Below are 26,809 nucleotides of genomic sequence, written 5' to 3' on the forward strand. Positions count from 1 at the left end.
GCAGTGTCTAAGCTGTGTAATCGGATTTGCAAACTTCTCTTTCTTTTTTTTTTTTTTCCTTTTGTAATAGTTTCTATTGTTTTCTTTTGCTTTTTTTCCATCTTGTTTGCTTGTGATGTGGATTATTACCTTGATAATGTTAATTTCGAGCCAGGGCCGTCAATTGCCGACTCCCGAACTTTGCCGCAACCGGGCGTCCCATCAACAAAACTTCCTCATAGCCGAAGACAGCTTCGTTCATGACAGCATCACTCACCAGGAAAAGGAAAAGGAACTCACAATGTGAATGACTCTCATAGTACTTCTCTCTCTCTCTTTCAGGGGTCAATGCTGCGGCAGCCCCTCGACGCCATGCCTCTGCCGCCCCTCGATCCATAACGGCCCCCTATGCGCCGTCCCAACGCCGCCAACGTATCCCACGTCCTTGTCCAGATCCAGCCCCTTGATGAGCCCGAGCGGCTTGGGCACCAGCTCAGGGCTCTTGACTGCCCTACTATTACTCTCCTCTTCCTCTTCTTCCTTCTCCTCCTCCTCCTCTTGTTCCTCCTGCTCATCCTCCTCACCACCATCATCATCATCATCACCATCATCATCGTCCTCCCCCAGCAGCGGATACTTGTCCACCCAATCCTGCCAAACTTCATCACACTGCTCCCCTCCGCGACACGACACCCGCTCAAAGCACCTCTCCCGATCCATCAGCCAATACTGCAGCAGCACCCCCGACAGCATCTCCGCCACTCTCCAGCGCCCTCCCCACGCCCATCCGCGCCGGCGCATGTGTCGCCCGTCGTGTCGTCGCCACAGCTCGGTCGTCAGCAGGAAGCGCATGATGCAGGCCTCGTGCGTCCACGGGAATGGCTGCTTGTCCCCCGGGTGCTGCAGCAGCAGCATCTGATGGTTGGGCTGCTGCTGCTGCTGCTGTTGCGGCGGGCAGCCTTGCAGCGTGCAGTGGACGAGCTGCTCAGTGTACGCTGGCATGTCGTCGGATTTTGCTGCTGCTGCTGCTGCTGCTGTTGCTGCGTCTAGTGACGCGAGGACGTCGCAAAAGGATGGCATTGCGGCAGAGAGCATGTCCCGGAGCCGTGACTCCGCCGTGAAGCTCAGGTTGTTCTTTTCGCAGAGGCCCCTGAAGTCGAGATACGCCGCCCTCACCGGCGGCGACGCGGCAAACGCCTCGATGGACTGCGCCCTGAGCAGCGCCTCGCTCTGCTTCCTCTTCTTGTTCTTATCACCATTCTTCCTCCCCTTCTCCGGGAAGGGCCACATCCGCGTGCTCGCCAAATAGGCAAAGTCCGTCCAGATGTCCCTTACCGGAACCCCGTCTGCGCTGCGCTCGCTGTCGCCCAGCAGGAACACGGGCAGGAAGCGCGGACTCGTGGCGTAGACGTTGCAGCAGCGCAGCAGACAGCTGTCGTTGCCGCAGAGGGTGTGCGAGGGCCGGGGCCGGCCCTGGGCGAAGTGCTCTGCTTGGCGACGGCGCTCGTCGCGGTCGCGGCGGCGGAGGGTGAGGCGCACGGGGCTCGGGGGGGAAGAGGAGGTGCAGTCGCTGTGATAGTTGACCATGATGGAGGAGCGCTTGAGACGAGGTAGGTTTCAAGACCAGTAGGAGCGTGGCGTAAAAGTGTATATCCTGTCCGGGAGTTCGTGATGCTTCATCTACCTAGCTTGCTTTATAACATCTGTAGGAGCCGCCACGTCGAGGGGGGGCGGGCGTGGACATGACGGGGACCGGATCCGGAAGCTGTGCGCTTTTTGTGCAAGTTCGTGGCGACAGTAAAGCTTCTCTGAAAGCTGTGGACTGGCTGCAAACAAAGACGATGTGATGTAACGGGATGTAATGCCGCCTGTTTGTAGTTTCCCAAGCGAGGTGAATTGCACGTCAGGGTAAGAAAAGAGAGGAGAGAGGGGGGGGTTGGATGATGCGGTTTGAGGTGAGGCCGGATGGCGCAGACTAAAGACGACCACAATCCAGCTCCCGTCGAACCTTATTAACACAGTGACAAGGAGAGTTTCTGTAGGGGCCCGAAATCCAGAACTTGGGATAAAGATTGTCGAGTGGGCATTCAGACGGGTATGGATATGTTGCTCTCTTTGTCAGTTTGTATAAGAGAGCTTGACCGGCATTGATGAGAATGATTCACTACCTCGGAAACCCGCCACAAGCGGAATACAAGGGGAAAACGCATTGTACTAGGCCATTAGCTAAAACCAAACAACGAGAAAGAAGTCAGAATAGAATCATCACCACAGATATCCCCTGCACTTGCGGCTCCCGCACAAACACTTGGCCATCTCGCCATGCGCCTCCTGCTCCTCCATCCCGGCCAAGTCCCCCGTCATCACCCCGTCGACGTAATCAAACGTCAGCTCCTCCCCCCTGGGAATGTCCCTGATGGCAAAGAGCGCCAGGTCGTGAATGTGCTTGTCGGCGTGGTCGCCGACGCGCGCAAAGATGCGCAGGTTGGGCTCGCACGAGTGGTTGATGAAGCGCGTCGGGCCCGACTGGAACTCGCCGTCGACCTCGAGCGGCGGGCCCCGGAGGCGCGCGTCCAGCGAGTCCGGGTCGGTGAACTTGTCGAGGGCGAAGAGGTAGACGTCCTTGCGCTGGGAGAAGGCGGCGGCGGTGCGCCGGCGGTCGGCCTCGGCCGAGGTGATGATTTCGCCGTAGTAGCGGTCGACGAACTGGCCCTTTTTGATGGCCGCCTGGGCGTGTACTCCTGGCCCAAGGGCGTTAGGCTTGATGTCTCCCAGCTTCACAAATGCTCCCCCTGAGAGAGAGAGAGAGAGAGAGAGAGAAGAGAACTCACCCCAGCCCCTATCGGGGGTGCGGAATATCTGCAGCGGCACGGTTCGCCCTCGCTCGACAACCCGGTTGGGGCAGCTCATGGAGCACGAGCAGCCGGCATGGCATTCGTACAGCGGCTCCTTGGAGTTGAGCATCTTGGAGCGCAGCAGGCCCGCCTTGGCCCCGTGCGAGTGATACGCGTACGCCTTTCTCTTCGTCCTGTCCTTCTTCTTCATCTTCTTCTTCTTTGCGGCCGCGGCCTCGAAATCATCCCCATTGAGCTGGTTGGCGATGTGAAAGGCGTCGTTCCCCTCGTCGTCGTCCTCGTCGTCGTCCTCGTCGCTGCCGCTGTCCTGGTCGTCCAGGTCGGCGAGGCACAGGCAGCCCGTGTACTGGCACGCGTCGTCGGACTCGCACGAGCAGCCGCTGCGGAAGCTATCCTCAGCGGGCTCGACGCCGCGGCGCAGGACCATGCGGTCGACGAAGCGGAAGTTGGGCGGGATGACGGCCTGGTCGACCTCGTTGACGATGGTGACGGGGATGGTCTTGTGCGCGGGAAAGGCGCGGAGCTGGCAGAAGTGGCAGGATTCCCTTTGGGCCGCGTATTCCTGGCCTTGAATGTCAGTCTTTTTTTTTTTTTTGGAGGGGGGATTCTTGTGTAGGTGTTCAAAGGGGGCCCTGTTGTTGTAAATTGTATGGGCGTACGTACCGGCTGGTCGTGGAAGAAAAAGTGCTGTCTCGTGACGGCCTCCATGGCTGGCTGAGTTGCTCACTTGACGGATGCGCCTGTGCTGTTGAGGGTTCTTATGAGATGGAGTATCCGGTCATCAACCATAACCTCCTGAATCAGTCGTAAAGATAAATGGCTGTTCAATGGTGAAATTGTATCAAATTAAAGTACGAGGCAGAACGGTAGTAACAGCACTGAGCCAGGACGCGTTATGAGAATGAAGCAGATATGAATGAGATGGCCACAACGCGCAAAACCTGGCAGATGGCCGGTGTTTTCGGGCAACTTGATACAGGCACCTACCCTGGAGCTGTGAGTATACCAGGTAACCATCGGTGGCAACTTGTAACCAGACTAAAGTGGTGCACTTCTCTTGCTTGTCTGTAGTTGATCTGTACATGAATGTGTAATCTATTGCTGAATATCGATCTAGCCAGCTGTGCACATGCAGACGCCTTAATCAAATCAACAGGAAGCTTTGTGAGGTGAGGATGTGTAAACTACCTACTACTAGACTTCATGATTTAGGCAATACGAGTACCCCGTCTTATGTAGGTAGATGCAGCACTCAAACAGCACTCTCTAAACACGAGATAATACTACTACAACCAGCTCAACGTGGGCATCCAGACAGGAGAGATTCCGCACACAATTCCATTCCTGCACAGCCCGAAGCATGATTACAAACGGACGCAGTTTACACAGCACCAGAGGCTTCTCGTCGCCGCCACTCGGGCTAGAAGCATCATCCATCCACCAACCATGGAATCCATTGATCCAATCCACTGAATCTGCAGCGCCATTAAACGCGCCATCTCCCCACGGGTTCCCTGGAGCTTCAGTGCTTTTAGCGGGCTCTCTTCAGTGGGCTCTGCCTGCAGCCCCCGCTGTAACTCTACCTTAGCGAGGTCTCACCTTAAGCTTTCCAACATAACCGGGCTGACTGACAAACGGTTCGCTTCCATTGCTTCCATGCATGCATCTGTCGGCCCTCGTTTGCTGCAGCTGACGAGCACGTGTAAATGGCCAAATGACGGACACTCTCTCCTCCTCTTGCAATGCGTGTGCAAGAGTCTCCCCTCTTTCTCTTGCATCCAGTCTCGTCGTTGTCTTCAGACTACAGTTGACTCCAGCAGACAAGACACTGCTCATCCATCATCTCAGTCAGTATCCAATACTACCATCGCCATCTGCCGAGCTTGATCCCCATCTCCTTCAGCTCACTCAATACGCAGCCAACCAACCAACCGGACTTGGGCCTCCTCCTCAGTTCCCCCGAACCCCGGCCCTCCCCATCCTCGACATAGTAGATAATACGCCTTTCAACACACTTCGGCGCGACATCCAAGCCAGAACCGCACCAAGATAAGCCTCGTTTTCTCTCTCTTCCCTCCACAGCCACACACTGTTTGCGCTGGGGCGCGCGCCAGTCAGCGGCGCCGCTTCCCGACCAGCTTCCCGGCCAGCTTCCGGCCAGCCAGCTGTCTGTCTGTCTGTCTGTCTGTCTGTCTGTCTGCCTGTCTGTCGGACCTGCGAAACCAACCCCAAATCGCCTTGCCATTCATTTGCCTTCACCCAACTCAGCCTGGAGCCTCTTGTTCTCGACGGCAGCTCGGCAAGCAAAGGAAAACCGGCCAACAGACGGCGGCGAGCTCGAGAGAGACTGCACGCACCGCGGATCCGCAGCGCCACCTTGACCGTCCTCTCAACGCCCCAGCTTCTTCCAGGCCTTCTCTCTCCCAGCGCAACAACTTCCTTTGTTCTCTCGCGCGTGTTCTGTTCTGGCATCTGCAGCCAGACCTGGCATGGCGTTTGGTCGCCGTCTCGTTGCGAAGCGCTGCCGTTCTGCCCACCAGCTGAGGCCCGACATCTGACAGTCGAAGAACCGGATCCCTCCATTGCTTGCATACCTAGACAAAGGCGGCGACATCATGGTGCGCTACTTCTTCTTCACCTCTCCTATGCAATGCACATGCTGACGATGCGCTCGGCAGGGCTGCTGCTTCTCCCGTTCCGCGGGCCCCAACTCGCCGTATCCCGGAGGCGCCCCCGATGCCTCCTCGCGCGCCGGCAACCCGCCGCCGCTGAGCCTGCCCGAGGGCATCCTCTCCAGCGGCCCGCCGGCTTCTACGCTGGGCCATCGCCATCGCCGCCGCGACCCGCGCCCTCTGGACCAGCACATCAACCGGCCGCTGCGCCGCCACCAGTGGACGTCGGCGCAGACGTGGACCCGCCGCGACATCGACAAGGAGCGCGCCGAGTTCTTCGACACGAGGGTCGTCTGCCGGCCTGAGATCTGGCAGACGCTGCACGCCGCGCTGCAGGTCCTGTGGGAGTCGGGCCCGGGCGCTGAAGACGGCGCGCACGACGACGCCCTGGCCACGGCGCAGTCCATCCTCACGGCCGCCGAGATCTCGCTGCCGACCGGCGACCTTGCCCAAGGTGCTTACGATGCCCTGGGCAACTTGTATGCGCTGCCCGAATGGGTCGTCTCCGACCCGGAGAACCTCGTCGACGGAGACATTGACCCGGATGCCAAGGGCGACACCACCGCCGGCGAAGAGACTGCTGGCGAGGATGACGACGACGACGAAGACTCGGAGAGGAGGCGCGAGGAGAAGGGAAAGGGCGTGCTCGGCGAGGTGGAGATGGTGCCCCTGTGCGCGCGCCTGAGCGAGACAGGCGTGGACGTCAAGGTCTCCGTGGCCAAGAAGGACAATGTACGGAGTGTCATCAGGAAGATTACAGAGTCATCATCAGTCAGTCATCTTGGTTTTTTCTTGTTTGGCCATCTTTCCACGCTGATCAGCTAACGCAGTCCACAGCTTCCGGCCGACAAGAAGATTCGTCTGGCCTACATGGGCAAGATGCTCAAGGAGAGCCATTCTCTCGAGGCCCAAGGTTGGCACGCCGGCCACGTCATCAATGCTCTGGTGTTTAACCGATGACCTCTGCCTACACTCCTTTCACCTTCACTTTCCCATTCCTACCCATTTTAATCTTTTGAACCCTTACTTCTCGATGCTTGTCGTCACCTCGTATATTCCTCTATTCTTGTTCACCTCTGGATAATACCCCCCCTCCCACATCTTCTGTCTTTCCGTGTCCTTGCTCAAGGCGCGAGAGAATGGAGTTTCAACGGCGCAATTTCTTCTTTCGATCTTGAGAGGTAATTTAATCCTTCTCAACGTTTCCACTCCCCCTTTTTTACTTATCTTTTAATGTCTGTTATCTCTTTACGCAAGAGCGTTTATATATACCCACATCATATCACACACACACACACAATAAATTGCACATTCTGCCTGTACATACGCTGTACATATCACCGCTGAAAGGGCGAGCTGCCCAAAAGGGGGAGAAGTCGGGAAACAAGGGGCTGGCTGATTGAGAAGTCCAATCGAATGCTTGACAGCTGAGGGCAACGAGGACGGAGGGGAGATAGGGACAGGACTGTTAATTCCACATCGCTGGGATATTGAAGTTTGAGTCTTGTCTATCGTGGTTGTTGGAGGCTTGCAGGATGAATCGGCTACTTTTTTTTTTATCTCTGAACGTCATGTTGCGTTTATGATATGTTGAGGGATACATACATCTTGTCATCTGCAGATGAGATGGGGCAACTATTGAACACAGAAAATGAAAACAAGAGATGACTCTTAACAAGGACGAAATAATCGACTCTGTTACAATGCTTTAGAGAGATTCTGGCTACCTATATAATAAACGACTGAACCTCCCACTAGTAGCCTCTTCGTCATGACTTTTTGCACATCCACTCTCCCCCTTTTTCCCATTTGTCTCATTCAACGTGAAGATAAAAAATCTGAGCGTCCTTATACCACCGCCATCTAGCCGTTTGTCTACAAACACACTTTCCTCAAGAAGAAGAAGGGAAAAAACCACGCGAAGAAAGAAGAAAAAAGAAAGATATATAAAGAGGAATTCGTAAAAATTATCTAGTTTTGTTTTTGATAATGCGCGCTCACGTCTCTTGGCTTGCGTTCCGACATCTAAGCGGTCGAGCCAATCTTATTAAGGCCCTTTAGTGAGCCCAGACTCAGCGCAAGGCCTTGCGATCTACTCCTTATCCGCACGAAGCCTGTAATGGGGCCGTCCTCGCCCTCCTTTTCGATGCTCAGGTTGGCCAGCGCGTCCTCGCCTGCATCAAGAGAGTCAGTAACGGTTCAGAGTATGCTTCCATCGGGATCTTGTACTCACCAAATACACTGCGAGCGTACAGGTTGGCGCTCAAGAACTGGCAGTCTCCCTTGAGACTGGCCTCGGGCGTCAGGCAGTTCATGTTGGTGCAGGCCATGAGCTGGTCCAGGAACTCGCGCAATGACTTGGCCTTGGAGTTGATGTTGACCTTGTTCTCCCACTCAAACTCGGTCCACATCGTCCGGAACTGGGTCTCGGTACACGTCGCCGGCTGGATGTAGTCCATAATGTCCACGTGCAGGTCGTTCAGGATCACCACGTTGGTGTCGGTCGAGTGCGCGCCATCGTACACCACGTTGCCAAAGATGACGCCCGTGTCTGTTGACGACACCTTGATGGTGCACTGCACGTTGTGAAAGTCGTGGGGTCCCAGGTTCTGCGTCGTCGGTCGCTCAACAACCTTGAGGTCGCCCAGCGTTGCAAACTCAACCGACAGGTTCTGGAGGGTGTCCGTCGTCTGGTTGACCAGCAGCACATCCAGGATAATATCAAACTGGTGCACTTTGACGTACGCCTCGGCATACACGGGGTCGGAGAAACCAGTCAACTGGACAACGCGGCTGAGCTTGGACGTGAGGTCCTCTGCACCGCCCTCGCCGCCAGTTGCCCTCTCCAGGTCCATCTCGATTTCGTCCAGGCCCTCGGTGGCGTTCTTCTTGGACAGCTGGCGAATGGGAATCACGTCGTCGACCTGAATGGCCGTCTTGGCCTTCTCGCGGGCCTCCTTGGCGGCGCGCTTGCTCTCCTCGACCTGCACCATCGCACGGAATGCCTTGCGCGTATCGTCGAGCCAGACTTCCTCCAGCTCCTTCCTCTGGGTGAACTCTGCAAGGGAACGCACGCAAGCCATGATTCTGTCGACGGAATCCTCGTCAATCGGCGCCTTGACGAACTGAGACTGACCAACTCTGATAATGGAGATCATGATGAGCATGGCCTCGGCCTTGAGGGCGTTGGTTCGAGCGTGCTCGGCCGAGATTTCTGAGTGGCGCATAACCAGTTTCACCAGCGTTGAGGACAGAACCGTTGACAGGTAGTAGTCGCCATCGAGGATGAGCTGTCTCAGGGGCGGCTTCTGCGCGGCCTTGACGGCCTCCAGCTTGGCGGCAGCGGAAGACTGGCTCGTCAGCGCAGTCTCGGTCGCATAAGTGCCGTCGGCGAGCACCTTGCGGGAGCCAGTGGGCGCCGAAGGCTTGGAGTGGCCGTTGGTCTGGTCGTCCTTGTTGTCATCGCCATCCTGCTCTTCCAACAACCTCTGCTCCGATGCCACAATGGGAATCTCTCCCAGGCTGGCTCTGATACCCTTCCAAGCATCTCGAATGTCCTTCTCCTCCAGCGAGTACTCTCCAATGATCCACAGGATACCGCGGTAGACCTTGCCCGCCCGCACTTCGCTGAGGGTGGAGACCAGACGGTGGACAATCTTGGTTCGGAGCTCGGGGAACTTCTCGACCACCTCCTTGACGAAGTTGATGACATCAACGGCAGAGGTGTTTGTGAAATCGGCGATAAAGTCCATGAGAAGCTCCACCACGCTGGCCGCAACCTCGGAGAATTTGATGGCGCACTGGTGGATCGAGTGGATGAGGAGGGATCGGTACTCGGTGTTCTTCTCGTACTCCTGGTCGACCGTCTTGGACAATTCCTTCTTAAGCAGCAGCACCACCTCTTCGACATTCTTGCTGGAGACCATGGCCAGGGCCAGCTCGAGGGCCTTTTTGCGGACGTCAATATCTGTGCTGCTGAGGACTCGGAGAATCTCCATGACGAGGTCATCGAGGACGCCCTCGTTCTTCTGGCGCAGCTGATCGACCCGGTCCAGGACAATGAGCTTGACGTTGTTGTCGGCCTCCTTGATGCTCAGCTCGATAAACTTGGACGCAGCAGCCTTGACGGCAACAGGGTTATTTGTCAGGGCCGTCAGCGATGACGCCGCCTCGTAGACGACAGTGGACGCGCCGGCTTCCAAGAGGTCGAATATTAATCGCAGGTACCGAGCCTATCCATGTCAGCTACTGGCCAAGGCTAGTCTTGCAAGAGTCCTACCTTGTTCTGCGAATTCTGGACAGCGTCTTTGCGGATAAATTCGAGCTCGACCAACTGCAGCAACTCCTCAGCATTGGGGATTCCATCAAAGACGGAGCTGAGATATAGAAGGGCAGCATCGTGGTTGATGCTGGCGAGCGCTGCAAAGGCGTTCCTCTTGCATGTGGCGTCGGTCTCGCTCTCCAGGAAAGTCGCAATCAGCTCCGCGGCGTCGGGGATGAGAGACGGCGAGTGTGTGTAGATGGATGCCACCGCAAAGACGGCGTTTTTCCTGACGTAGGCATGCCGGTGCTCGAGGCAGGATCGCGCTGAGGAAAGGAGAGGCTCGATAAGCTCTGCCTCCCTGAGCTTGCAGAGGAATCGCAGGGTGTTGCCTCGGATGTATTCGTTGGGGTGCTGAAGGTCGTTTCTGATGCCGTTGCTGCGGGGTGGTCAGTCGGCCCTCTGGCGTACGAATTGGCTCACAAACAAGTGCCAATGGCAATCATGGCTTGACTAACCAGACCAGAATCATCTCCTGCTTCAGCTTGCCGGCAGAGTCATGCTTGGGGCATATCTCGTAGTAGAAGTAGAGGAGCTTCTTCAGCGGCTTGTACTTGGAAGGCATGACGAATCGGATAATGTGCATGAGCAGCGACGGCATCGGGTCGCCGTTGAGCATGATGGTCAAGATACGCTTCATGGTGTCGACCTTGCTCTCGTCAGTGCCCTTCTCCAGCTGCATGCGCAGGTCGGAGAGCGAGGGCACGTCCGAGGCATTGTCCTGGTGCACCAGGCTGTACGCGTGCTCCAGGAACCCAGACATGGCGGCCGGCTGTGTGGTGATTCGGGGCGTTCGATGGCGTTCGGGGCGTATAAGGACTCGGAACAGCTGCGAGAGTTCTGGCTCGTCGAAGCCGCGGCGGTGGGGGGGTAGATGAGGAGGGATAAGGGGCCTCAAGAGAGCGCGGGAGGAGCGTCGAGTAGCGGAGAGCTCACCAGAGCCATGTGCCGGAGAGTCGCTACCGCACCAATTGCAGGGCTCGAGCAGCCAGAGTCGCCGGGAAGAGCGTCGAGAGAGGCGGGCGACTGGGGGAGGGGAGTGTTGCTGCTGTTGGGCTGCTTCTGCTTCAAGACAATCTGGCTCTTTAACTGGCGATGGCTCGCTGGTAAAGGTGGCACTAAGCAGCAGTTGGAGCGAGGCGTGGGGGCTCACGTGACGGAGCTGGTGCCTCAATTGCAGCAAGTTGGACCTGGTTCAGGCCAAGGGACTCGCTCACCGCCCGCTGCTTTCTGCCGCGCCCCACCATCCAGTGACGAAGCTGGCCTATGAACGACCTGGAGTTCGAACTTGCTCCAGCCTCGCGACAGATCTGGGTGCAACTCGACACGGCCTCGACAGCAGAGATGGCAGCACCAAACGACCAGTTTTACATCCGATACTAGTAAGAGATGCCCCTCGAATGTACTCTGCCACGATCGCCGAGTTCAGCTACTAATTAGGTGCTCAGTTCGGGCCACATGGGCCGATTCGGCCACGAATTCTTGGGTACGACCACAATCACCAGGCGTTCACCGAAGAAGCTCAGCGCTGCTTCTTGATTCGCAGTTTGGGTGCTGACGTGTTTGGCAGAATTCGATTTCCGCGTCGTTGGAGACGGCCGCAGCGCAGTCGCCCGATATGCAAACAACTCCAACTACAGAAACGACAGCCTGATCCGGAAAGAGAGTAAGGGACACTGCATCTTCTATGAAAGATATTGCCAAAGGAAGAAACGGAGACTGATCCTCGGTGTTATAGTGTGCGTTAGCTCCGCAGTCATCGACGAGATCAAGCGCATTGTCAAGCAGAGCGAGATCATCAAGGAAGACGACTCCAAGTGGCCGCAGAAGAACAAGGACGGTCGCCAGGAGCTGGAGATTAGGTTAGGAGGAGACCACATCTCTTTCGAGGTTTGTTTGTCCTGAAAGCCTTGGCAATGACATGCAATGCTAACCCCTGGATAGACAGCCAAGATTGGATCACTTGCTGATGTCACCGAATCCGCCGACCCCGAGGGCCTCCGAGTGTTTTACTACCTTGTGCAGGACCTGAAGGCGCTCGTGTTCAGCCTGATTGCCCTCCACTTCAAGATCAAGCCCATCTGAGTCGACATGGCATGCTGAAGACGCGGGCAGAGCAGAGTTATGATACCCTTGACCTTACTGAGGCATCGGCGGTTCGCATGATGGTGGGTTGACGGCCGCATCGTGCGCGAGAAGAGATTCCAGGTCTCGGTTGGCGCATGGGAATTACAAGAAGAAAAAAAAAGCGGCTTTTTGATTCAATGGGAGCAGCTACTACATGCGGACATCGCGAACAAGCTGAGGAATAGCATCCATGGAATACAGCTGAAAGGGTACCTACCTAGAATGGCTTTCTCGAGGCGTTTAATAAGGATAATCTTTTGCCCTAGATTCTTTGCGTCGGATTCCACGAATTGGACAAAGTAAGCACTATCAGACTTGTAATTTAGCGATACAGTAAGATACGTACGTTAGTATTATGGCATGATCCGAACGGAAGCCACAGATTGGCAGCATTACTAGCGGTGCAAACCCATTGAGTACGACAGAACCCCTTGCTTTGCCTGACGGTAAGACACCGAACCGAACCTTGAGCAAGCCGTGGCTTAACAGCAAGCGTGTTTGACACTTGGGTGGGACGTGGGCTGCATCCTTCTTCGTGGACTGATCCACATGCAAGTATGGTGGCTTGCTTGCTTTGCTTGCCTGTCGCTGTCAGGACTATCTTGATGTGCCGTGACACTGCGGTAGACGAGGGTCGATCCAGTTGCGACTCTGTTTCGGCTGTTCTACGACCATGTCCGACACCTTGTCATCAACTCATTGTTCCTTGCCTTGATTCATATCAATTCCCCTTGATCCATGTCAATCTCCAAGATGAACGTAATATACCCACTCATCCATCTGGTAGACATAAGGTAAGGTACCTAATTGTAGTATCGCAACTGTCTGCTGCCCAACTGTGCAGCAAGTACATGTACAGCAGGCTGTCACAAGCTGCCACTAGCACCTCCGCAAAAGCCCATCTCCATCCCATCTTCACTTCTGGGTCTGCCAAGTACCCGGTACTCACACATGTTTGCCCCAGCTTCCCCAATATCTCGACGCTCAATCAACGTCAAACAGAGACTCTTGCTCCTCTAATCAGTAGGTACATACGTCCGTCAAACTGTCACGTCAACCGCCTTGCACCAGTACTACCTCTCGTCACAAGAACTGTACCCGCCTTACAGGTTATCCAGGGTCAGCACTGAATGGCAGACAGCCCATGGATGCCCAGCAAGGCAAAACCGCAGCGATCCAGATAACAGCACAGAACCCTACAAAGTACCCCATACTTGGCGCTGCCCCAAGTGGGCGCGGGCTGGTCGCTGTATCGGATACGCCGCCTACATAAGGTAGGTTCCCGTCCTCAGCGAGCCTTGCACCTCTAAGGTAAGAGTCCAGCGCCCAACTTCAGGTTTTGCCTCCCGAAGAAAAGCCATCCAAACCCATCCCAATCTCTCTCTCTCTGTCTCCGTCTCTCCGCTGGTCCGCCTCTTCTGTCGCCATCGCCGCCGTCTCCCGTGTCTGTGGATTTGGGACTCGACAGCGAAATGCACGCTGCCTGCCATCCCTGAAGACCCTCGTCCCGGCCTCGTGGGTCGCCCTGCTGCTTTGTGCTTGTGCTTGTGCTTGTGCTTGTACTTGTACCTGTTGTGTGCTGCTCCGGGGGACTCAATCACCGCCATCCTCCCGCTCGAATCGCAACTCGATCCGCTCTCGGACTGAAACGGCCCTCATCACGTCAACGAGGGCTGAAGCATCTGCCATCTTCAATTACTAGCGAAGTCTTCTTGATAACCAGAAAAGGGAATTGACATTCTACATTCCCTTTGCTCTTCGTTTCCCCTCTTCCGCTGTCGCGCATTTCCTGCTCTTTCCTCTCGGCTTCCTGCACCAGCCTTGCCTGCCACGAACCGAACCGGCGCTTCTGTCCCATCCTCGTCCACAGCTTCAACAATGCCGACTCCCTCCTCCAATCCGCCTCCCGACCAGTCCTCGCCGCCTCCCTACAGTTTCTCGTCATGTCCTGAGGACCAGCCACACGTGTCTCGATCCTCCCGGCCGGCACAAGACACCACGCGACCGACGTCAGACATGGACACCAGCCAGAGCTCGTCCACAAGCATTGCCTCTACAGCTTATTCATCCGCAGCAGCTCGCGACGGCCCTGCAGCGGAAGAGACAGTCTTCATCGACGGCCGGCCGTCTGCGGGGGGCTCGCCCATCGACACTACGTCTCCCCGGCCGCCGTCCAGCGGGACGACTGCCATATCTCCCGCCCTGAGTGGGCGAGACGACAGCCTCAAGCACCAGGGATCTGGCACGAGCGATCGCCTCAGTCGGGAGTCATCCGCCGTGTCTGGACATTCACAGGTCGAGCGTTCGATCCCCGTCCGACGCGAGCCCGACGCATTGGAGTGGTATGAAGAGGATGCATACAGCTCGCCCGCCATGCCATCCGATTGCACAAATCTACGAGTAAGGGATACCGCTGCGGTGATGCCGTTGTTGCTGTCTAGGGTGTCGTTTGGCAATGCTAACGCTGGATACAGAAAATTCCCATCTCACCGTCATCGTTCCTCCGCCCCGGAAGCAGATTCCGCGGCACACAGCAATCCGAGAGACAAGTCTACGAAGTCCAGGTCGAGATCAAGCACGTCGACCTGCGCGAGTCTTTTCTCTGTGGCTACTTGCGTATCCAAGGTTTGTCACCCCAGGCTCTGCACATCTTGATCTCCATTGCGTCATAGGCAGCACCTGGCTAACCAACTCGACCCTCGCCGACAGGATTGACTGAGGACCACCCAACCCTCACTACCTACTTTGAGGGAGAAATCATCGGCACCAAGTACAACTTCTTCACCAAGCACGATGACTGGGGGGCCAACTCCAAGGTCGACCTGAGTCACTGGTCCAAATTCGGCGCTTTCCGGCCGTACCAGAAGATGGCTCGCAAGGGGCCCGTCACCATCACTGACCTCGCACAACGAGACCACATCTTTATGCGGTGGAAAGAGCATTTCCTGGTCCCCGACCACCGGGTTCGAACAATCACTGGGGCCTCATTTGAGGGCTTTTACTACATCTGTTTCAACCAGGTCAAGGGAGAGATTAGCGGCATCTATTTCCACTCCAAGAGCGAAAAGTAAGCCATACCCACGTGCCCTAGGCCTCCCTTTATACCTTGATGAGGACCATGAGACTGATTGCTCTGTGTGTAGGTTTCAACAGCTAGAGTTGAAGCATGTTCCTGATCGGGGATGCTTCAGTGCCATGGAGTTTCGGTGATGATGTCCATGTCAAGTGAGGAGTGTCGCACGCTGGTCAACTTAATTAGTGGTGGATATCTTCCTTAGGGAGACCAATGTCCACAAGGGGTGGCTTTCTTTTCTCTTATTTTTTTCCTCCTCCTTTTCTTTTACATTTTCGTTTTCTACTCTTTGACATACTTTCCCAGTCCTGTTTTGTATTTTGGGAGGATTGATTATGGATGTGGTGTTCTATGGGATACATAGCATGCGTGCAAGGTGCTCGGCTTTTTGAGTATTATAGGTACGTCGGGATGGCACTGCACAGGGCCTTTTTTGTTTCGGAATCGAGAATTCGTATTTTGGGGTTGTCAGAAGGGTTTTCGAGTACGGTTCTAGCTAGGTATGAATGACGCGTGACGAAGTATGGAATACAAGGGGCTTCATGACCATTGAACGGTGGTGAAAGGAGGTGTGAGCATGATATGCTAAGCAATTGTCGCCATGTTGCTCTTTGAGGCTCAGCATGTGGTCTGGCAGATTATTTGTGTCTTTCTATGGTATCTTGGAGTCTACTCATGATGCTTCAGCCTCGAATTTTCGAAAGTACCCTCGGCGGAAGGGATTGAGGTCATCTGCTGTTGTGCCTGTGTGTGCAGCAGCAGCCTCCCGCCTCCGCTTCTCGTGTGCCTCCAGGTCGGAGCTGGAGACTTGAGAATCAGGAAGCCGCTGATATGTGATCAATCTCCTTGACCCTAAGCGAAGGAATACCAAGTCAGCATCCCAAAAGTTCTATGCCAAGACTTAAGGGGGAGAATAGGTCAGGGGGAGGTCATCACATACACTTGTTGAACGTCTGAACGCAGACCACGACAACTTCCAGGCAGGGATGCGTCGGGACGGGAATCTCCTGCTCCTCGTCGTTGGCGGTGGGCATCCAGAAGGAGAGGCGGCCGTGATCGACGAGGGTGTCTGCGGCGAAGGCGAGGATGTCGTCGAGCATGGCGAGGAAGCTGTATGGTTTCTTTGGGGGCACGTAGTCTGGTGATCTATGCGAAGTTTGTCCCGTTAGGTCGCAAACCGATTTTCTTTCCTTTTTGCTTTGATACTGCATTCAAGTTTCGAGTTGGAGGTTGGTGTAGATGGACTTACTGCCATTCGTTTATGCCGAGTTCTATCAGCCATGTGGCGTTTTCAGGGTTCTTGAGGCCGAGGACTTTGAGGCCTTCTCTCACGCCGTAAGGGGGGTCGCAGACGATGCCGTCCCAGGTGCGTCTCCGCCTGATGGGCGTGTTGGTGAGATCCGCGGAGAAGAAGCCGCCCAGCTGGGCCTTGAGCCCGTACTGCGCAAAGTTGCCCGGCAGGCTCTTGGCCTTGTTGTCGCCCTCGCCGCGCATGCTCCGGCCGTCAATGTCGCTGCCCCAGCCGATGGCGCCGAAATGGGCGCAGGCGATGGGGAAGGAGCCCGTGCCGACAAAGGGGTCGTAGAAGAGCTTCCCCGGCGCGGCGAGGGCGATGTTTGCGGTGACGAGGGAGAGCTCGGCGTCCATGCTGGTGGTGGAGATGTAGCCGCGCTTCTTGAGGTCGTACCTGTGGATGACGTCGCGGGCGGAGCTGGCGACGAAGCGGCCGAGGCGGACCATGTCCGGGTGCTGGATCTTGAGGGGCACGCTGTTGAAGGGCCAGAACTCGAAGACGGTGAAGGTCTCGTCCGGGTTGGACATGCGGATGGGGCCGTCGAAGGGGAGGTAGCTGAAGGTGTCGATGATGGCGAGGCGCTCCTTGTTGGAGTGGGCGCCCTGGTAGGCGTCGACGACGAACTTGAAGGAGCAGTCCTTGTACCGGGGCCACAGGTGGGCGGTTTGCGACTGGATGATGGGGTGCAGGGCGGAGAGGGAGGGCGCGGTGCCCCAGAGCTCGTGGATGGAGTGGGCGAGGACGGAGCGCCGGAGGAGCTTCTTTGCGGCGTCGACGGAGGGGAGCTGGACGACGCAGAAGGGAGACTGGGAGGAGCGGAAAAGTAAGTAATGAGTATATGGTGGTGATATATGAGAGAGAGAGAGAGAAGGGGATGGGGTGAGGTTGGGGAGGGAAACTTACTTGGGGGTCGTATTCTTTGATCTTGAGGTCGAGGTTTTCGATGATGGCTAGGGCTTCGATTTCGGGCACTCTGAAGGATTCATGCTCGGAAGCAAACTTTATGAGAAAGTCCATCTTGGGTATGCACTCTGATGTTGTCATGGCCTTGTCTTGAGTTGGGTTGAGATGGATGTGGTGCAATCTCAGGGTATCATGAAGCCAGGACGCGATTTCCGTCTATATGAGAAAGGAGAAAGAAGAAGAGTTATATGAGCCGTGCTGTTGCTGATTTGATCAATGAAAGTAGTGTTTCTATAATTTCATCTTGAAATTAGCAACCACCGAGCCATTTTCTTGTAAACAACATTATACTTACCAAGTAGTTATATCTCATGTCGTGAGAGCGAAAAGTCTATGAGAGTTGTGTCTCATGAGTCGAGTGTAGGTATGTACATGAAAAGTGGTGGCCCCGCTATTCAAGAAAAAAAGGTTGAAGCGCCGACTCTGATTCGGCGGATTGCTTCTCAAAAGGTACATCGCCCTTGTACCCTGCGCTTCGTCTTTTTGACGTGCATCTTGGCTTCTCCCTCTTGAACCCGACATCATCTGTCAATGATTGAAGCTTCGATTACAACGCTTCTGAAGCCTCATTTTCTTGCCAAGTAATACAGCCCCTTGTGAAGTGATTCAGAATGCGGCACCAAGCTCCTTCAATATACCAATCGCCAAAATGCTTCGTCACGTACGGCACCATGGGGCACGTCGACCCCAAGCAGCCCCCGAGCAAAGGCAAGCCGTGGACGGCCATTTCAGAGCTCGACTTTGTCCACAAGGTGAGTCCGGTTGTTGGGCAGATGATATCTGTGTCTGATGCCTTGTGGAGCAAGATTGCTGATATAACTTAGGTTGACTTGGTTATCCCTCAGGACATATGCGATACCATTGTCCAGAAGATGGCTGAGCGTGAGGCGCCGGTCTATTACAGAGTCATCATGACACTGGGCCAGGTGCTGGAGACAAAGTTCCTCACTCAGTACATCAAACTAGGTGCGCCTATACAGCTGCCATGAGCTTGAGGGCAGCCATCCGCTTTCGTGGTCCAATGCTGATGTGCATCAGGGAACATCATGATGCTCTCCGAAGGCAAGACGACTATTGGAAATCTCTTCACCCTTCGGGAAGGCATGCTGGACCTCTACCTCGATAGGGAGACGTATGAACGCGCTGGCCTTGAGGGGAAACCCTACGGAAACAAGGGCAATAGAGGCTCCAAGCCTAGGTGGAGTACGTCTTGAGTTGTCTTCAACCGTCTGCAGAACGGGTTGCTAATCCACCTTACAGAAGTATCATACAACCTTAGGGAAGAGTCGATGCTGCACGGCAGGAAAAAGTTTGACAGATTGGCCTATGCATGCAAGCAGGTGCTGAACAAGCCCATGACATGGCTTGTCTGCAACGCCTCCAGCTCTGGTAGGTCTATGCTTGATTGATCATTGGCGTCGTCTCCATTGTCCAAGAGTATATACATGCTAACTGCGCTAATTATGAATGCAGATCTGCTGCAGAGCCTCAACGCGACGGAAAGAACGTCGTCGCCAAGGCTCTCCACAGATACCGGAATCAACCAGATTCCCCTCAACATACAACCCACCATCCTCGCACAGGGAGACCGCGAGGCCCTCGAATACTCCGCGACGGAAATCTACGAGTGGCTGTCCCTTGTCCGACTGGAAAGCCCTCGCGTCGTGGCGGGAGACAACATCGACCCCTATCTCTCACGATATGCACCGCCCGAAGCCGACGGCGAGGTGGCCCAGTCCCCAGTCTGTAAGCTGAGTTGGCAAGGTTTCTTCTCCTCGAGCTGGCTACGAAGCCTGTTCATCGACATCATCACCAGCTGCCCGTCGCAGTCGTGGTTCGCGCTTAGCAGCACCACGTTCTCTCGCAATATCCTTGGCGGGTGCAACGAGCTCACTTTCCTACGGCCGCCCGAGCGCTCAGGAGAGTTTCTCCTGTGGGAGATCAAGAGTCAAGACTGAACAGGGACAGAGCCTAGGCTTGCTTGGACCGCACATTTCGCTCCTCGGCCAGTCCTTGGTCAGAGAGGGCTTCCTCCACTAGCTTGCGCAGATCTGCCTGGCCCTCTGCCGTGTCAAAGTCCTCCCGCTGAGCCAACTCCTCGATTCGGCGCCGGAACTCGGGATCGACCTCGGCGGGAATGTCCTGCGTCTCGTCCATGGTGCCGACAGTGACCTTCATGCCTTCAGGAGCATTCTTGTTGAACTCAGCGGCGGTGGCCTCGAGCTCCTCTCCGGCCTTTGCCGACTCCACGGTAGACAGATAGGCGGCGACTTCGGGAAAGTCGGCCTCGCCCTCAATCTTTTCCCTCGCCGTGAGCCCCTCCAAGCTTCTGTGCAACACGTCCACGCCCAGCTCAACCAGAGCTTTGGCAGCGGCGGCAGTTTCGACGACGAATAGCGCGGTCTCGTTATCTTCGTCCTTGAGGTTGACATCGACCTTGAATTCCTCGATCAGCGTCCGGAGCAGATCCAGGTGGTTGTAGCTGGCGGCGGCGTGGACGAGCGAGTATCCATGTTCGTCCTGGGCCGAGGCCAGCGCAGGCTTTTCCCGGAGTAGAGGCAGCAGCGCGGGGCTGTTGTCGGCTGCCAGCAGGAATGGGTTTGACGATGCCATGGCGAGCTCGTATTATGTGTGTGATAGCTTATTCGGTGAAGCTCTCTGGTTATGCGAAACCGGGAGTTGGCTGGTATGGAGGGGTAGAATTTGTTCTTGGGAAAAAAATATCTTGAAGTTGCCCCTCCCCCACCATGACAATAATTGCAGGTGACATCCATCATTTGATCCATGCATCGATAAGGTAGGTACCTCCCTAGGTTTGGCTGATGGATGCCTTGGGCCCCCCCTGTAATTCAGGGCCTCGAACCGCTATAGTGGGCATTGCTGCTGCCCGAGCCCAGGGACCTTCAGGCGCCCTCAGGCGGCAACAGGCGATCTGCACAGGCCCGGATCTTTCGACTGCTGACCCACACACTCAGAGCTAAAATATCGAATCTCTCTCGTCGTCATTGGAAGACATCAGAACCTCGCCTTTCTCACCTATTGAACGCCTTCAAGGACTCCAGTCAAATCCTGGTCGATCGTCCCTTGTCAAGTCTGTACTTGCCCCAAGTCTTTCGGTGAGGAGTAATCCTGAGCTCACAGGCCGCGCTTAGTCTCCGTCTGACTCACCAAACTTACAGGGCTGAGTAAAAGAGGGCAGTGTTTTGGTACGACTAACCGGCTCGAGACGTGCTGCTGCAGGGAAAGCCGTGTGTGCCTTGCATCAACGCTGGGGGGCGAGCTGAAAGGGATTAAATAAGACGACCCAGCTGTGGCTCACAGCTGAATCACTGGATAGTCGTCTCTCGTTGTCGTGGACAAACCATCGAAGCAGCAGCCGGGGAAAGCTGGTGTATGACCTCTGCGCTACTGCCTGGGCATCGATTTTGCGACCTCATCTTTCACAGCTTCTTTCCCCTTACAACCTCCATCTCACCACTTAACCAGCTTGTTCCAGCTCTCAAAGCATACGGAGTAGAGAAAATGGAGGCCCCTTACGCGCCGCAGGATGTGGCTGCCGTCTCCCAGATGATCTCAGCTCTGGAGGCGGCCAAGAAAGACAAGCGACACGGCGGATTCTCCTGCAAAAAGACGACCTTCAAGGTCAAGCCGTCTCGAGACGGCATCACCGTGGACTCGTGGCGCATGCAGGATTGGGACTACAAGAAAAAGAACCTGCCCACTTACGCCCGCGGTCTCTTCACCACCAAGACCAGCAAGAACACACCGGAAATTGCCGTCAGAGGCTACGACAAGTTCTTCAACGTCGGCGAAACCGATGACACCAAGTGGGACGCCATCTTCAAGAACACAAAGGGGCCGTACGAGCTGACGCTCAAGGAGAACGGCTGCATCATCTTTGTGGCTGGCCTCGAGGACGACACGCTGCTTGTCTGCAGCAAGCACTCTACCGGTGATCGCGGCGACGTGGAGATCAGCCATGCGCGAGCTGGAGAGATTCGACTCGAGAAGCAGCTGGCTGCGCTGGGCAGGACAAAGGAGGATCTTGCGCGAGAGCTGCGGTCCCGGAACGTCACTGCCGTGGCAGAGCTTTGCGATGACTCGTTTGAAGAGCACATTCTTGCCTACGAGAATGAAAAAGCCGGCCTTTACCTTCACGGCATCAACCTCAACCTCCCAGAGTTTGCAACTTATCCGAGCAACCAGGTGCAGGAGTTTGCGAAGCAGTGGGGATTCCTCCAGGTGGACTTACTGTTGATGGACGACGTGCAAGAGGTCAAGACGTTCCTGGACGACGTCGCCAAGACGGGATCATATTCCGGCCGCGACGTCGAGGGGTTTGTCATTCGGTGCAAAATGTCCCGTAACCCTTCCCAAATTCCCTACCAGGACTGGTTCTTCAAGTACAAGTTTGAGGAGCCTTACTTGATGTACCGGCAGTGGCGAGAATGCACCAAGGCCATGATCTCTGGAAAACAGCCCAAGTTCAAGAAGCACGTCAAGATCACCGAGGAATACCTGGGCTATGCTCGGAAACAGCTGGCGGCAGATCCGAAACTGTCCAAGCTCTACAACCAGAACCACGGCATCATCAAGCTACGAGACGACTTTCTCGCGTACAAGAACCTCAAGGGAGCAGATGCCGCCAACCTCGACGTCCTGGATCGTGTTGTCATGACGGAAGTCACCAAGGATGTCATCTTGGCGCCCATTGCCACTCTTGGCTGCGGAAAGACTACGCTGGCTCTGGCACTGACGCATCTCTTTGGCTGGGGCCACATTCAGAACGACAACATCTCGGGCAAAGGACGTCCGCCGAGGTTTGTCAAGGCCATCATGGACCAGTTGAAAGACCGTCCCGTGGTGTTTGCGGACCGGAATAACGCACAGAGGCACGAGAGGAAGCAGCTCATTGGCGACGTCAAGACACAGAACCCTGAAGCTCGGATCGTCTGCCTGAATTTCCGACACGACGAAGAGTCGATTGATGAGATACGGCGGGTCACCCAAGAGCGTGTCATTGAGCGAGGCGACAACCACCAGACGATTCATGCCGCGACAGATCAGTACAAGTTCTTGGAGGTCATGGAAGGGTTCATCAAGCGATTCGAAGAATGCAATCCCAACTCCGTTCCAGATGCCGGCTTCGATCTGTTTATTGACCTGGATCCCACGGTTGGCAGCAGAGTGAATCTCGAGACGGTGGTCAAGGAGCTGCACCTGTCTCTGCCCAACGTGGTCAAGGAGATGCCAAGCCCCGAGAAGCTCGACGAGGCCATTGAATATGCGCTGAGCTACGTCCCCGACTTCAAGCACACTATCCCTGACCGAAGCGGAAAGAAGGATCACGCCAAACAGGGGCAGCAGCAGCAGCAGAAGGCCCAGCCGAAGAAGAAGACGCTCGAATACATGGCGATCAACACGGCGACGGATGCTATCGACAAGGTTCTGGACAAGGCATTCAAGGGAGTCGGCCCGGAAACCTCGCGATTCTTCTTCCAGCTCAAGAACACGAGGAGGGTGCAGCGCAAGTTCCACGTTACGCTGATGCACAGGGCCACGACGCCGATGCACCCGGAGCTGTGGAAGCGGTATACCGAGCTTCATGAGGCTGCGGGGGGTGACGATGCCAAGCTTGGAGAGTGTGATTTGGTTCTTGAGCGGGTAAGCTGATCATGTGTGGAAGTTTAAGTTTCATCAATCTAACGTTTGAAAAACAGGTTGTGTTTGATGACCGCATCATGGCGATTGTGGTCCGCATCGTCGACGAGGAGAACAAGTGGGAGTGCGTGAACCGGGTCGCGCACATTACGGTGGGAACGCGGGACAACTCGGTGAAGCCAAAGGAGAGCAACGATCTGCTGGCTAGGTGGCTGGAGGAGGGAGCGGGCGGTGAAGGAAACACGATCCAGGAGGTGGTGTTTGCGGAAAAGCCTGTCATCAAGGGGTATGTACAGGGCGTGTTGTCCAGGTAGGGTGAGGATGAGTGGATGTTTGATTCGAAGCATGGCGTTGTAAAAGTTATGAGCAAAAGAAGATTTGAGAAGAGCAAGACGAGCCGGAGGTTGGTATGAGACGCTGGGCTTTATATCGTAAATCGATGTTAAGAGACCGCCTATATGAGGTATGGTATGGTTGTATGTATGTAAATCACGTTAAATGAACAAGCATACCACATGGTTTATTCGGAGCCTCGAATGGCTGCAAACAGTTGTATATGCTCGCCAGAGAACAGGGGTATATAAGTGTAGTAGTAGGGACAGAACATGCATGCGCATCCAACCAGATGTCCAGCGACACGAGAACAAAGCCGAACCAGACCGAAGCCCATCCTTTTACATCCAACCCAGCCCAGCCCAGAGCCACATAGAGAGAAAAAAAAATGAAATGAAAAGCGTGCGCGCGCCGCTCTAACGTCTACTCGTCGTCTAGGAATCTGCTCGCTATCCTTCCGAAGAAGGGAACTTCGTATCTGTTTGTGAAAATTGTAAGATTTGAGGTTCTGTGATCCTGGTGTGATAGAGTGTGCTCTGGGGGTTTTTTTTTTCGTTACCTGTCTAGTATCTCTGCGTCTTGATATGCCTTCAGCGTGAGAAATCCAATCAGAACAATGTCCCCGAGGAAGAAGATCCAGCTCAGGAAGGACGACCAGGAGATTAAGACGTGGAAGACCATGATGGCTGTGAAGAGGAGAGCAGACTGCCAGGCGTGGAACCTATAACCAGACATTAATCCCGTCAGTTTCCCTCAATGCGCCAAAAACTCTCCAATCGCTAGCATAACGAACAGGGCATGGTATGGTAGGGCGTAAAATTACCTGACATAGTCGCTATTCCGCTCCAAGATCAAGAGAATCACCGCCCCTACAGGCGGAAACGCAAGATACGCCAAACACGCCTCGTAATCCAGCCTCAGCCCCAGACTCGTGTCAAACTCGCTGACCTCGGCGGGATACGTCCCCGGCATGGGGGAATTCGCGCCCGCGCTGCCGCTGCCGAAACCGCCCCATAGACTGCTGCTTGCCCGGCCGTTGTTGTTGTTGTTGCTGAAGAAGTTTCCGCTGTTGGCGGCGGCAGCAGCGCCGTCGAGGTCGCCGCTCCAGGCGCGCTGGGGCTGGGGGTGCTGCAGAGGAGGCGGGCTGCGGGCGATGGCCTTTGCGGCGGCCGTGACGGGGGAGAATGGGCGGCGGGCGAGGTCGGCGGAGGCGCGGGGGGAGGAGAGCGGGGAGCGGGCGTGTTCTGGGGGGGAGGATTGGTAGGGGGCAAAGTCCATTGCTTCTGATTTGGGTGTGTCTGTTGTGCTGTGGGAGAGAGATTTGGCGATGGTGGTGTTGCTGGTGGTGGTGGTGGTGGTTTCGAGGTTTTGGAGGCCGGAGGGGATCGGTTCGACGAGGTTGTTGTTCGAGGGCGGGCGAGTTTATAGGACTGGGGGGTTGGACGGCGGTTATGGAAGCATGCGGTTGTGTCTGTGAAGAGAGGTGTCGGATAAGGAATGCTGTTGGGCTTTTGCGAAGAGTTTTGAAAGAGGCGTGCAGGTGTCCTGGAGGAGGGAAGAAGTGAGGGAGAAATCCGAGGTAGACGAGAGGGATGGTTGCATATGCATGCTGTTTAAGGTGGAGGTTGCGATTAATAGCAAGGGCATCACATGAGCCTGGCGCGATTGGGTGCATGTGCATGTGCTGGCTGGTCAGGTCAGGGTCGCTTTAGGCTTAAAGCTGGGGTTTCAATGGGCGCTGGGATGAGCTACAGCTTGCTGGAGCTTAGTACAGGGCCTTGGGTGGTGCTGGGGATTGGTGGGATCAGGCCTGGGGGGGTTGCGTACGGGGGCGGGTACTTTTGCCTGGGTGGAATAAGGTAGGTATGGAGGATTGGATTATTGATGGATGTCTGTGTGAATCTGGAGAATGGCATCTCGAATTCAGAGCATTGGCCCTTTTTTCTCTTTTCATCCTTGCAACCTCTATCAGCATCCTCAATAATGTACATGTATACTACTAATACTTTTACAGCCCTAGGTATGTCCAAACCGCTGGCTCTTTTCTTCACCTCGTTCATTCCATCATACAGACATCTATGCAGACGCGGGCTCCTCTCCCTTGGACTCTCCCTTCGCCTCTTCCTCCAGCTGCCCCTTGCGGCCCTCCAATGCCAGCCACAAGCTGCGGCTGCCGCCTTCAAGCGTAGACGTAATGCCCAGACCTGCGCCCTGCAGAATGGCCACCAGCTGTGCGCGGAGACCGTCAAGGCCGCCCTCAATGCCACCAACCCACTGAACACCCGCCTGGTCAAAGACCTTTCCTTCGATCCGCCCTCCTATCAGCACCAGCTTCGCCAGGCCGTTCTGGAACGTGGGGTCGTAGTATCCGGGGTTCTTCTTCCGTGACGGCGCAGGGAACTTTCCGGGCACCGGCGCGAGAACGCTCAGTGCCGCTGCGACGTGTGCCGGAGACACGGCGGGGATGATGAGGCCGGCCAGGGGTCCGACCATGAGAGGCTCGATCTGGGCATAGGCGGAATTGGGAGGGATCTCGACGTTCTTGACTTGCTCGTAGGCGGCCTCGGACAGATCGTGGACGATGGGGCCCTTGGTCGTGCGCTTCGTGGCTTTTGACGCGGCTGCGACCTCGGGGTTGTAGAATTCCACCAGCTTCAGCGCCACGTTCAGCATGTTCGTCCTCAGCACCTGCAGCTGCACCAGCGGAGACAGGTCCACAGGCTCGGCGCCCGGCGCAGGCACAATCGGCGCGACGCCCTCGAGGGCCTTCTTCAGCTCTCTCCTTACGGCGGCCCACTCCACCGCCGTGAGGTTGCTGTGCTGGAAGAACAAGATGAGGGGCGTGGTGCGGAGGAGGGAGGTGTAGGTTCGAATCAGCTGGCTCTTTCGGGTATCAATTGGGCGAGCGCTGGGCGGTTTCGTCGCGGGGACGACGTCAATGGGCAGCGGGACGCCCTCGGGGACGGATCGCAGGCCGGGCGAGGCATGTTGGGCCTCTGATGTCGAGAAGTTGTGTGAGCCGAGAGCGAAAGCCCCTCGTACGGGTGTCGCCTCGAGGCTGAGCCGTCGCAGGCAGGGGCGAGCTGCCCGACTTAGTATTCTTGTCATTCTGTCCGAAGTTATTCATCGCATTCACATCGTATCGGACAAGCTGTGAGAAAACCTACATGTTATGGGCTTTTGATCGACTGACGATTATTTCGAACCAGAACCTCGAACGAGGCTCTCGCGAACTTTCAGGCCCCACCAGCTGGGATATCATCGGATCAATTACTGCCCGCCGCTCCGAGCTGGAATTGTCATCAAAGTACTCATAAGTACAGAGGGGCAGCTTTTCGAGCACGGCCATGCCGCATCATCACAGGTAGGTACCTCGCAGTACCTTGCCGCACTGGCTCCCCAGGCACCCAGACTGATTGCGCGCGACTCGACCTGCTGCTGCCCTGCAGCTTCAACCTGTTGAAGCTGGCCAGCAAACCACCAGAGCCGCAGCACACCTGCTTCTTCCACCGCATTCCACCCAAAGAACAC

At 55.7% G+C, this 26,809-nt stretch overlaps 13 protein-coding genes across 13 annotated transcripts; 6 read left to right on the forward strand and 7 right to left on the reverse strand.

Moving 5' to 3' along the window:
• Positions 1-324: 324 nt before the first annotated feature.
• Positions 325-1,566, reverse strand: TRIREDRAFT_123687 (uncharacterized protein; the record flags this gene model as incomplete). Its single annotated transcript, XM_006968719.1, has 1 exon — positions 325-1,566. The coding sequence occupies one exon, from the start codon at positions 1,564-1,566 to the stop codon at positions 325-327; it is 1,242 nt and encodes a 413-aa protein (XP_006968781.1).
• A 678-nt stretch (positions 1,567-2,244) lies between these two features.
• Positions 2,245-3,542, reverse strand: TRIREDRAFT_111216 (histone H3 methyltransferase; the record flags this gene model as incomplete). The annotated part of the gene is made up of 4 exons (XM_006968720.1): positions 2,245-2,720; positions 2,811-3,007; positions 3,167-3,357; positions 3,498-3,542. 4 exons carry the CDS (start codon positions 3,540-3,542, stop codon positions 2,245-2,247), a joined length of 909 nt encoding a protein of 302 aa, XP_006968782.1.
• A 1,907-nt stretch (positions 3,543-5,449) lies between these two features.
• Positions 5,450-6,466, forward strand: TRIREDRAFT_5530 (uncharacterized protein; the record flags this gene model as incomplete). Its single annotated transcript, XM_006968623.1, has 3 exons — positions 5,450-5,452; positions 5,513-6,277; positions 6,344-6,466. The coding sequence occupies 3 exons, from the start codon at positions 5,450-5,452 to the stop codon at positions 6,464-6,466; spliced, it is 891 nt and encodes a 296-aa protein (XP_006968685.1).
• A 711-nt stretch (positions 6,467-7,177) lies between these two features.
• TRIREDRAFT_51734 (coatamer complex, beta subunit) lies at positions 7,178-10,857 on the reverse strand. Its single transcript, XM_006968721.1, has 4 exons — positions 10,286-10,857; positions 9,786-10,206; positions 7,740-9,738; positions 7,178-7,680 (listed from the first exon to the last, which is right to left on the reverse strand). Exons 1-4 carry the CDS (start codon positions 10,588-10,590, stop codon positions 7,532-7,534), a joined length of 2,874 nt encoding a protein of 957 aa, XP_006968783.1. The 5' UTR covers positions 10,591-10,857; the 3' UTR covers positions 7,178-7,531.
• A 287-nt stretch (positions 10,858-11,144) lies between these two features.
• On the forward strand, positions 11,145-12,014 carry TRIREDRAFT_123690 (uncharacterized protein). Its single transcript, XM_006968658.1, has 5 exons — positions 11,145-11,209; positions 11,276-11,313; positions 11,398-11,493; positions 11,566-11,717; positions 11,772-12,014. The coding sequence occupies exons 1-5, from the start codon at positions 11,172-11,174 to the stop codon at positions 11,910-11,912; spliced, it is 465 nt and encodes a 154-aa protein (XP_006968720.1). The 5' UTR covers positions 11,145-11,171; the 3' UTR covers positions 11,913-12,014.
• Positions 12,015-12,707: 693 nt separating this feature from the next.
• Positions 12,708-13,227, forward strand: TRIREDRAFT_111222 (uncharacterized protein; the record flags this gene model as incomplete). The annotated part of the gene is made up of 3 exons (XM_006968659.1): positions 12,708-12,748; positions 12,799-12,977; positions 13,064-13,227. 3 exons carry the CDS (start codon positions 12,708-12,710, stop codon positions 13,225-13,227), a joined length of 384 nt encoding a protein of 127 aa, XP_006968721.1.
• A 1,195-nt stretch (positions 13,228-14,422) lies between these two features.
• On the forward strand, positions 14,423-15,164 carry TRIREDRAFT_68438 (vacuolar import and degradation protein; the record flags this gene model as incomplete). The annotated part of the gene is made up of 3 exons (XM_006968660.1): positions 14,423-14,579; positions 14,664-15,021; positions 15,098-15,164. Coding segments are annotated over 3 exons (582 nt in total), but the record flags the coding sequence as incomplete, so codon positions are not given.
• A 536-nt stretch (positions 15,165-15,700) lies between these two features.
• Positions 15,701-17,338, reverse strand: TRIREDRAFT_68605 (uncharacterized protein; the record flags this gene model as incomplete). Its single annotated transcript, XM_006968722.1, has 4 exons — positions 15,701-15,879; positions 15,968-16,173; positions 16,277-17,127; positions 17,225-17,338. The coding sequence occupies 4 exons, from the start codon at positions 17,336-17,338 to the stop codon at positions 15,701-15,703; spliced, it is 1,350 nt and encodes a 449-aa protein (XP_006968784.1).
• Positions 17,339-17,895: 557 nt separating this feature from the next.
• On the forward strand, positions 17,896-19,242 carry TRIREDRAFT_111226 (uncharacterized protein; the record flags this gene model as incomplete). Its single annotated transcript, XM_006968661.1, has 5 exons — positions 17,896-18,036; positions 18,109-18,250; positions 18,386-18,487; positions 18,545-18,673; positions 18,758-19,242. 5 exons carry the CDS (start codon positions 17,896-17,898, stop codon positions 19,240-19,242), a joined length of 999 nt encoding a protein of 332 aa, XP_006968723.1.
• A 13-nt stretch (positions 19,243-19,255) lies between these two features.
• On the reverse strand, positions 19,256-19,897 carry TRIREDRAFT_5536 (uncharacterized protein; the record flags this gene model as incomplete). Its single annotated transcript, XM_006968624.1, has 1 exon — positions 19,256-19,897. One exon carries the CDS (start codon positions 19,895-19,897, stop codon positions 19,256-19,258), a length of 642 nt encoding a protein of 213 aa, XP_006968686.1.
• Positions 19,898-20,806: 909 nt separating this feature from the next.
• On the forward strand, positions 20,807-23,259 carry TRIREDRAFT_68582 (uncharacterized protein; the record flags this gene model as incomplete). Its single annotated transcript, XM_006968662.1, has 2 exons — positions 20,807-22,948; positions 23,005-23,259. 2 exons carry the CDS (start codon positions 20,807-20,809, stop codon positions 23,257-23,259), a joined length of 2,397 nt encoding a protein of 798 aa, XP_006968724.1.
• Positions 23,260-23,701: 442 nt separating this feature from the next.
• On the reverse strand, positions 23,702-24,556 carry TRIREDRAFT_68436 (uncharacterized protein; the record flags this gene model as incomplete). Its single annotated transcript, XM_006968723.1, has 3 exons — positions 23,702-23,756; positions 23,838-23,999; positions 24,102-24,556. 3 exons carry the CDS (start codon positions 24,554-24,556, stop codon positions 23,702-23,704), a joined length of 672 nt encoding a protein of 223 aa, XP_006968785.1.
• Positions 24,557-25,354: 798 nt separating this feature from the next.
• Positions 25,355-26,386, reverse strand: TRIREDRAFT_123695 (uncharacterized protein; the record flags this gene model as incomplete). The annotated part of the gene is made up of 1 exon (XM_006968724.1): positions 25,355-26,386. The coding sequence occupies one exon, from the start codon at positions 26,384-26,386 to the stop codon at positions 25,355-25,357; it is 1,032 nt and encodes a 343-aa protein (XP_006968786.1).
• Positions 26,387-26,809: the final 423 nt, after the last annotated feature.

This window comes from Trichoderma reesei, assembly GCF_000167675.1.
Source record: "Trichoderma reesei QM6a unplaced genomic scaffold TRIREscaffold_25, whole genome shotgun sequence".
NCBI lineage: Eukaryota > Fungi > Ascomycota > Sordariomycetes > Hypocreales > Hypocreaceae > Trichoderma > Trichoderma reesei.

Coding starts and splice junctions, on each gene's coding strand:
- TRIREDRAFT_51734 (XM_006968721.1), bottom strand. CDS start 10,590: ATGTCTGGGTTCCTGGAGCACGCGTACAGCCTGGTGCACCAGGACAAT. Junction 10,207..10,285: donor CAGGAGATGATTCTGGTCTG/GTTAGTCAAGCC, acceptor ACCACCCCGCAG/CAACGGCATCAGAAACGACC. Junction 9,739..9,785: donor TCCAGAATTCGCAGAACAAG/GTAGGACTCTTG, acceptor TGACATGGATAG/GCTCGGTACCTGCGATTAAT.
- TRIREDRAFT_123690 (XM_006968658.1), top strand. CDS start 11,172: ATGGCAGCACCAAACGACCAGTTTTACATCCGATACTA. Junction 11,314..11,397: donor ATTCGGCCACGAATTCTTGG/GTACGACCACAA, acceptor CGTGTTTGGCAG/AATTCGATTTCCGCGTCGTT. Junction 11,718..11,771: donor GAGACCACATCTCTTTCGAG/GTTTGTTTGTCC, acceptor ACCCCTGGATAG/ACAGCCAAGATTGGATCACT.